The 8,917-nt window shown below is 55.9% G+C and overlaps 1 protein-coding gene across 1 annotated transcript in view; it reads right to left on the bottom strand.

Moving 5' to 3' along the window:
* DIP2C (DIP2 disco-interacting protein 2 homolog C (Drosophila)) overlaps positions 1-8,917 on the bottom strand; it is a 114,409-nt gene that overhangs the window by 37,552 nt on the left and 67,940 nt on the right. Inside the window, exons 22-28 of the mRNA XM_012664942.1 lie at positions 8,414-8,615; positions 7,961-8,070; positions 6,863-6,943; positions 2,137-2,260; positions 1,522-1,643; positions 661-772; positions 469-578 (exon numbers count right to left, since the gene is read on the bottom strand). Coding sequence (XP_012520396.1) covers positions 469-578; positions 661-772; positions 1,522-1,643; positions 2,137-2,260; positions 6,863-6,943; positions 7,961-8,070; positions 8,414-8,615 — 861 coding nt within the window. The remainder of the gene's footprint in view (positions 1-468; positions 579-660; positions 773-1,521; positions 1,644-2,136; positions 2,261-6,862; positions 6,944-7,960; positions 8,071-8,413; positions 8,616-8,917) is intronic.

The following is an 8,917-nucleotide window of genomic DNA, read 5'->3' on the forward strand; positions in this document are numbered from 1 at the left end:
CCCCCCAGACAGGTCGGAGGTCGGGGGGCGGAGGGCACAGGGACTAGCGCTCAGCTCTGCCCGGCACCTCGACAGGGACCCCACCCGAGCCGTGAGGGTCTGGATTCTGGGGACTGTGTCAGTAGTTCCACTCTTTGACAGGAAAAGGGGTCACCGCGGCTCACGGAGCAGCAACCTGGCCTGTTACGACGGAGCAAGAAATGGCAGTGCGCAGAGGCTGACGGCAGGGGGATCGCGGTTTGAGAAACGGCAAAAAATAAAAACATATGTGATATTCTATTTGGGCTAACGAGACTGTTTACATAAAAAAACACTTGGAACATTTGGAAACAGCCTAGTCGACTACTGAAATGGTCACACACTTTAAGCATGAACGGACACACGTGTACACCTACACGTGACTACACAGAAGCACACCGACACTAACGCACGGCTGTCACCGTGCGTCACGCGGCCCCCGCGGCTCACCTTTACGCCGGCTAGCATCCCGGTCGTGGACACGCTGAAGTCGAGATACGCCAGGGTGTCGGGGTTGGAGGGTTTGCAGATCTGTGCGGGCCGCTTCTTTGGCAAATCATCTGAGAGCAGAACACGGAACACGCACGTCCAACCCGACTCTCGGCCACGTGGCGGCAGCCCCCCCGCCGGCCGCACACTGACCTGTGTCCAGTATGAGGGGCCACGTCCTGACGTCCACGGCTGCCGCCGCCTCCCGAGAACGCAGCAATTTACAGATCAGCTGTGTGGTCATCAGACAGGCGGAGCGACTCACCTGGAGGTCAGAGAGCAGAGGTCGGAGGGCGAACGCAGACTGCAGAGGAGGAAGCCTGGGGGCTCGTGATGCACGTTGAAATTGTGTGGCTGTTACGGGCAGCCGCAGCTCCCAGGAGCCGCCACCGCCTAATGAGGGGTTGAGGTCGGAGAGAGCCAGCCGCCGTGTCTCGATCACACTCAGAGCAGAGTGTCTGTCCCAGCAGGAATGTCGCCCCCCAGACGTGGCACGGGCCGACCCCCAGGGGACACCCCGACATAACGGCCAGAGCGTGTTCCAACAGGACAGGGCAGCGGCCCTCTCTGTCCCCATACTATTTTGCCCCTGTGGTTCCTCCTCCAACGGGGAAAAACGTATCCTAATCCTCTTAAACTTCCTCAGACGTAAAAATTTTAAAATAGATCTATACTTTCAAAAAGGAACAGGAAACTTCTAAATCTCAAGGAAGTAACTTCTAGAAACGCACTCCCTGCTCCCCACCTGGCTGGTGCGGGTGGCGGGGGGAGCCCAGTGACGGCGGCGAAGCTCTCCCAGGCGCCTGCGACCGGACACGTGGCCCAGCAGCCACCACCTCTCTCCACTTCCGCGCAAGTTCAAGTCTCGCTTCCAGAACCGGATCGTCGGCCCCGAAGGTGGAGCCCCTCCCCATCCCGCCGCGCGGATCCCAGACAGACGCCCCCGGCGAGCACCTCCCGGGGGCCCCGGCACTCAGGCCAGGAGGGGAGGCCCAGACCCCTCCGGCGTGTTACCTCCACGATCATCTTGACAGTGGGCAGCGTTGTCGCGATGTTCTGCGGGTGCGGAGGACGGACGGTTATGGGCACGCAGCCGGCGTACAGGCAGCCGTAGAAGGCGGCGATGAGGTCTATCCCTACACGGGGAGGGAAACAAGTTCCTACTCGAACCGAGCCACACTGCCTGCCTCTTGCCACCCCTGTCTGTGAAAGCAGGCAGGGGACAGACCCTTCGTCCCCGTGGGCTGGAGAAGCTCCGGCGACCAAGTCCCTGTGCCTGTCGCTTTAGCCGTGAGACGCCAAAGCCGCCTGGAGTTTAACTTGTCTAAGGAAATACTCAGCTTTGTAATGAAAATTTAGGAAAGATTTACCCACGACTGATCAATAAACTACCTCAGATACCTGATAAAACAAATTTAGATTCAACTGTTTTCAAAAGTATCACTTAAGTCTCTAAAAGCAGCGTGACAGGTGGCCTGTCCCCGTGAGTGGGAGTGACTAGCCACAACCAGCCCAGTTAGAGTCTAAGAGGATGCGCTTTGGCAATCACGCGGCAACACCGCGCCGGGCGCCTCTCACACAGGGGTGGCCCGGCTGTGTCTGGAGCAGAGCCAGCGCCCGCCTCCTTACCCGGCGGGTAGACCAGGGCGACGTGGTCCCCATCCTGCAGGTGGCCCCGCTCTGCCAGCATCACGGCTATCTTCTCCGCCCGCTTGTGGAGCTGCACGCAGGTCAGCGAGTTCGCTATCGTGCCCTGAGGGTGGAGGACAGGCGGGTGAGGGGATCTTCCAGCACAACAGCTTGTGCAGATGCCATGTTGCTTCCCTTGTTTAAAATGTGAAATCCAGTGGTTTTGGTACATTCAGAGCTGTGCAGCCACCACCAGCCAATTTTAGAACGTAGCCAATTTTCACCATTCCCCCAAGACCCTGTGTCTGCTAGAGGTCCATGCTGTTTTCTTCCAACCAGGTGACAAGCACAAATAAAATAGGTGTCTAGATATAGTTGTGTTAAGAAATATTTTTAAAAAATCATCTGAACTCAAAAAAAAAAAAAAAACTAGTCATTTTTGGACTCGTGTTATTGCCATGGGCAACGAGGATTACTAGTAAACCCACAGGTTTACATCAATAAATAAGGCTAATTTAAAATGTTTATTTAGAAAGACCACATCAGAAATCGAGGTCAAAAATCAAAACCAGCAAAAGCTGTAATTCCCCCCAGAAAATACCTAAAGGAAAAAAAATAATTTGCTAAACGCATTTTCCTGTAGAATTTTAAAATATGTGGAAACAGAGAACACATTTGGACCAAAAAATACCTTAAAAAGGGTTAGGGAAGATCAGCCGTAAGATGCGTACTAAAAAACGTCAAAATAGGGTGAGACTCGCTGTGTAAAATGTAAGGAAAAATACACGTGAGCTGCAAATTATAAACATACAACTAACCAAAAACAGTTTTTCCCGAGGTTTATTTGCATCGTTCTAAGATGTGAAGAGCTCTCCGTCTACAGCTACTTTAAAACCTACTTCTTCAGGATCAGATTCTATTCTAATGTAGTAAACAGCTCCGCCGGCAGTCCAGGGGCAGAAGGGGGTGCCCCACGGTCCCCAGAGCCCCCCTCATGCAGGAGGTGGTGCGAGGGCTGCACCCCAGCGCTGAGCAGCGGGGCTGTCAGGCACGGCGCATTCCTGTGTCAGCGACCTCGACACACACGCGAACCACAAGGCCTAGGCGTCAGAAGACATCCCATGATGCATTGAGACACAAACACCGGCGCCCAACTTCTACCAAAAACGCTCACAAAACCACCGACGACCACAGCTGGCTCGGTAGGGGGGACCATCCTATCTGCTCACGGCACCCCCAGGTCAGGGCAGTGGAGGCCGCCGGCCACGGACCCTCTGATCCAGGAGGTTCAGCTTCCCCGGCCTGCACTGAGCCTGCTCACAGCCCTTCCTCGGTTACTTTTCCTCAGAGGAAGGTCACAAGGTAAGAAAACAGAAACAGATACAGTGGAACAGCCAGAGAGCAGGACGTGGCAGAGGCGGGTGGAGACGGGCGTGGGAGGTAGGAGTCTGGGTCCAGCCAGAGCGTCAGCAGGTGGGGCTTGTGAGGCCAGGCGGCCCCTGTGCATCTGCACAGCGAGCTCACCTGCCTGCTCACCTGGACCAAAACACACCCCGATGGGACCAGGACACGCAGCGGAGGCCCAGGGACCACTCATCCGGGTTCCACGCTGGGGTATGCGGGTCACTCAGCAGGAAAACCAGCCCCCCTCACCCCGCCCCAGCACCACGGAACAGACGGGGCTCGTGGCCAGCGGGAGGCTGGCCCAGAGGACAGCAATGGTGGACGTGGCCCACCCTCTGTTCCCACTGGACCCCTTCTCGCCACGTGGGAGCCTGGAGCCGCCCGCCGCGGACTGTATGAGACAGCAGCTCCCAAACTGGTTTGCGCAGCTTCCAGAACAGATTTTTCCCGTTCCAGAGAGCCAAGCTGACCCCCTATGGATAACCAGCTTTTCCATCAACACAAAGCTCGCAGTGTCCCCACTTTCTGGGGTCCTGGGACTGCAGAGGCCAGGATGTCTCACAACCGGCAGCCAAGAGCGTGTCTGAAAACACGTCCCGATCCTGGTTCTCAAAAATCCCCACCTGCGGGTGCGTACAAAATGAGAAACTCAACTTGCACGCCGTCCTTTGTCTTCGGCGACCTTCGATTTGCACAATACTGGTTGCCACTTCTGGAGGATAAAACCAAATGAACGGCAAAGCTTCCAGGCAACCTCCACGATAAGGGAGGCTTCTTGGAGGTGAGGTTCTCAAAGCAGCGCGTAGGAGGACGTAGAATTAACCGTTCATCCTCGGGGGCCCTCAGAAGGTGCCGTGCCAGAAAGGGGCGCCCTGCTCAGGTGAGTCCCACGCAGTTTCTTCTCCACGGTGGTGGCGGGCTGTGTCATCAGGTGACACCCGCGGGTAACCTTCTTGCCTGGAGAGGACGTCCTCGTGAACACGGGACACAGATCCTGCTGCTGGCCCTGTGGGAACCAAGTCCTTCCCGTCTCACCCTTGTCCTGCTTGGAGCGGCTAGGGGAGGGGCTGCCCCAGGGCTGTTCTCGCCTCCTTCCTCCTCTCCCAGCCGTGGGGGCTCAGCAGGACACGGCCCACCGCGGTGACGCCACGCAGACTCAGGTCATGCCTGGCCCTTCGAATGCTGTTCGTTATCCATGTACTTTCGGGAGTCTCAATACAACCTCTTATCTCAAAAGAAATACCGCTGATTTTCAGTTACGTGCCTCGTTTCCAAGAGCCAGGTGTTACGCCCCAGGGGAGGGGCCCGTGGAGCGGGGGCCGTGCTCCCGCCAGCGACGGTCGAGTTCTCCGGCGTCCTCGGCCACATCCATGGGCTTCCACTCTGCACCCGCCAGGGGGAACTTGGGGTTGATTTCTCCTAAGAGAAGCCTCGGGAGGCGTCCCGACAACATGGGAATGCAGGGAAGTCGACCAAACTCTAGTCTAAGAAAGCACGTTTCAGCGCCGTGAACTTGGAGCCATTTTTCAAGTTTTACATTAAATCAAATAATTGAAAAAATATTGAGGACTGAAGAAAAAAACCAAACAGATTTATATTTTAAAATTCTAAAGAAGTTACTGCAAATTTTTAAAAAAAGGCCAAAAGCGTTGGCTACAAACCTAACGATTTAACCATTTTAAATGAGCCGTGATCAAGGCGGGAGAGACGTGGCCAAACACGTCGTCAATAGAAACACACCGGCTGCACACGGCGACCCCGCCGGGACAGGCAGCCGCGCAGCTGCCCGACGACGACGCCGTGGACGTGAGAGGCAAGCGACTCGTCGCTAGAAAGAACGCCACCCGTCTGTGCGCCACCCGCAGAGGACGGAGCTGAAGGGAAGGGCTGAAGGAGGACAGCGGTCACTGCAGAGGGGAGGGACGGAGGAGGCACTTCAGACACGGCGGCCCCAGGACAGTGACGCCTCCTCGGGGAGGAGGAGGAGGAGGGTCCCTCTGAGAGCTAAACGACATGCTAAGAGGGGCCGACGCCCACGGTGGAGAGTCGGGAACGGTTTCCTCGAGCCGTCCCTCGTCTTCCTCCCACTGCTCCAAAGGGCCAGGGGTTCCTCTGTGCGCCGAGATTCTGACGTTCTTGATTCTGAACGGCCACAGCTCTCTGAAGAGCTGCTTGTTCCTGTACTTGTCGGGAAGACCTACGTTTTTAATCTGGTTTTCCAACTTTACTTCCATAGCAAAAAAGGAAAGTTAAGAAGCATATTAAGATTTTTGCATTCAATTTCTTTTTTTTGAGATGGGGTCTTGCTGTTTTTCAGGCTGGATTCAGCAGCCTCATCACAGCTCACAGCAGCCTCCAACTCCTGGGCGCAAGCGAACCTCCCATCTCAGCCTCCCGCGTAGCTGGGACTATAGGCGTCACCACCACGCCTGGCTAAGTTTTCCATTTTTTGTAGAAAGGGGCCTCTGCTCTTGCTCAGGCTGGTCTCAAACTCCTGACCCCAAGCGATCCTCCCACTGTGGCCTCATTTAATTCTTACTGTTAATAATATTTGCTTGTCTATTTAAGGCCTTTCTCCTAAGTGCTATTATGGAACAGTATCTGATGAGCTTGGTTTTCTAGTGTGAAATGTGAACAGGAACTTTATTATACTTAGAAATAATTTTCATTCCCGAGAGTCTATAATAAACACATAGCTTATTTATTAAAAAAGTAGTTTAGTAATCAAAATAGAACAGGTATCTTATACTACTGCAAACAGGATTGCTAAAATGTTAGTTCACATAGACAGGTATACAAAGAGACATACGAATTATCACATTTAAAAGCAATTTTTGGCCGGGCACTGTGGCTCACGCCTGTAATCCTAGCACTCTGGGAGGCCGAGACGGGCGGATCGCTCAAGCTCAGGAGTTCGAGACCAGCCTGAGCAAGAGCGAGACCCCACCTCTACTAAAAAATAGAAAGAAATGATCTGGACAACTAAAAATATACAGAAAAAATTAGCTGGGCATGGTGGCGCATGCCTGTAGTCCCAGCTACTCGGGAGGCTGACGCAGGAGGATCACTTGAGTCCAGGAGTTTGAGGTTGCTGTGAGCTAGGCTGACGCCACGGCACTCATTCTAGCCCGGGCAACAGAGTGAGACTCTGTCTCAAAAAAAAAAAAAAAAAAAAACAAAAAAACAAAAAAAAAAACGGCAAAAACTAACTACACAAAAGGAATTCTTGTAAGCCGACGTGAAGGGAGAAAGTCAGGAATATCGGAAAGAACCAGAGCCCCTCCCGGACTCCCCACCCGCCGCGGCGAGCCCAGCGCCTCACCCGACAGTTGAGCAGCGTGTAGAGCACGTGGTCCGGGGTGGTCTGCGCCCTCCACTGCAGGACCTCCGAGAGGAACAGGAACTGAAACAGACGTGGGGGCGGGGTCAGGCCGGCATCTGGCTAGGCCGCCTCAGCGCCTTCGGGCGTCTTCACACAGCGCTCGTCTCCCAGGGAGACAGGACGTCCGTGTTCAGGAAAATCCCTGATGCACACGCGACTCGGAACGAGCAAACACTCCCAACTTCTCTCCTGCAGATTTGGAGCTCACTGCGACTGGCCAGACCCACAGCTGGAGGCTGCGCCTGGGCGGGGAAGTTCTGCGAGACTCTGCCCACGGATGGGAGAACTAGTTCCCTCAAGCCGACAGGGAAAAGCCCCAAGGGGGACTGGGGAGGACGCGACGTTGTTTTCTGCATTCTACAGTGAGAGAGTCAGACCTCTCCTGTTTTAAAAAATGGGCTCTTTTAAGTTTTTGCAAAGGCGACACCCTGATGTTACTAAACCACAAATTATACAAACTACACGTATCATGTTGATTCGGTCCACGGTGAGAAGAACAGCCATACTTCACGACAGGACGTAGAAACACCCCTGCGTGGCCCTTAACCCCTTTTATTAACAGAAACGCACGGCGCCGTGGGGCACACGGTGATCAGACACCTCGGTTAACGTGCCACCGCGCGCCCCCGACTGGGGACAGGCCACATTTCCCGATAGCTCACGCAGAGCGGGGCCTCTGCAGACTGAGCATTCTCAGGGCCGAAAGGTTCCAACGGGGACTCGCAGATGCACGTGGCGTACCGTGTGACGTCTGCGGTGGAAAGCGGCTCGGGGACTTCTCTGGCGGCCCCGACGCTGCTACGAGGAGGCCTCGCGCCAGCCCTGGCTCTGACTGTCCACCTGTTCCCCGGAGACCCGGGGCAGGAAGCCTTGCGGCAAGGTCCCCAGGAGGCCGTGTGGGCTTCCGCTGGGCCGGGTGGTCCGAGACAAGCGCTCGGGAACCTACGACGGGACCGGGATTCCCACGGGGGCGGCGTAGACGTGGGACTGGCCAAGCGGGAATTCGGGGTGCTCGCTCTGTGCGGCAGCAGCTCCTACCTTGCGGGCCTGGTCGTTGTCCTCGATCTGGCCCAGGTCTCGCCCGCTGGCCTGGGCGATCCTCTTCCCGGAGACCAGGTTCCCCACCATCACAGAGGCGGGGCCGATTTCTGGAAAGAAGCAGAGGCCGCAGGTGAGCAAACAAGCGAAACTCCTCACGGCGCAACGTCCCGCCCTGGTTCCGACCCCACCCTGGGGAAACCCTGGCTCCAAATAAATCACATTAGAGATTTTCAAAGAAATGACCGAAATGATCATCACAGTGAACGTGGACCAGCCGTGACCGGGGTTCTGCGGAAGTGACGATTCCGTCACCCGACACTGCACGTCCGGCTGGTGTGAACAGGGGTGTCCCCACCATCACGGTCGCGACTGTAAGAACGGCACGGCAGACGAACGTGGACCCTAAAACATGCCGAGCTCCGGCGCAGACCGTGCAGGTGCCGGACGCACCTGGCTGCTTCTGCCGCGGCTTGGGCAGGTTGGTGACGCAGGTGTGGGGGCACAGCAGCACGTTGCAGGGGTGCAGGGCGCCCTCCAGGAACAGCTGCTTTGTCTCCGACAGGTGGATCCCGCCGAGCGGGGTCTTGGGGAGCGTGTTGGCCGGCACCAGCGCCAGGCAGTACACCCCGACCTGGTGGATGCTGTCGATGGCCTGGGGAAGCGAGGAAGCTGCGTTACGGCAGGATCAGAGACGCTCGGTGAATGGGGGCATCGGGCAAAATACCGTCCACGACACGGAGACGTCCGTGGTGCTCGCGCCGTTCCCAGGGCAAAACCACCGAGAGAACTTTTTTTTAATCTGAACTCATCGAGCTGAGTAGTTTAATACAGGACTCGCAAAAGAGCACAAATGGGGCCGGGCGCGGTGGCTCACGCCTGTAATCCTAGCTCTCTGGGAGGCCGAGGCGGGCGGATTGTTTGAGCTCAGGAGTTCGAAACCAGCCTGAGCAAGAG

The sequence above is a fragment of the Propithecus coquereli genome, unplaced genomic scaffold (genome assembly GCF_000956105.1).
Source record: "Propithecus coquereli isolate 6110/MARCELLA unplaced genomic scaffold, Pcoq_1.0 Scaffold94, whole genome shotgun sequence".
NCBI lineage: Eukaryota > Metazoa > Chordata > Mammalia > Primates > Indriidae > Propithecus > Propithecus coquereli.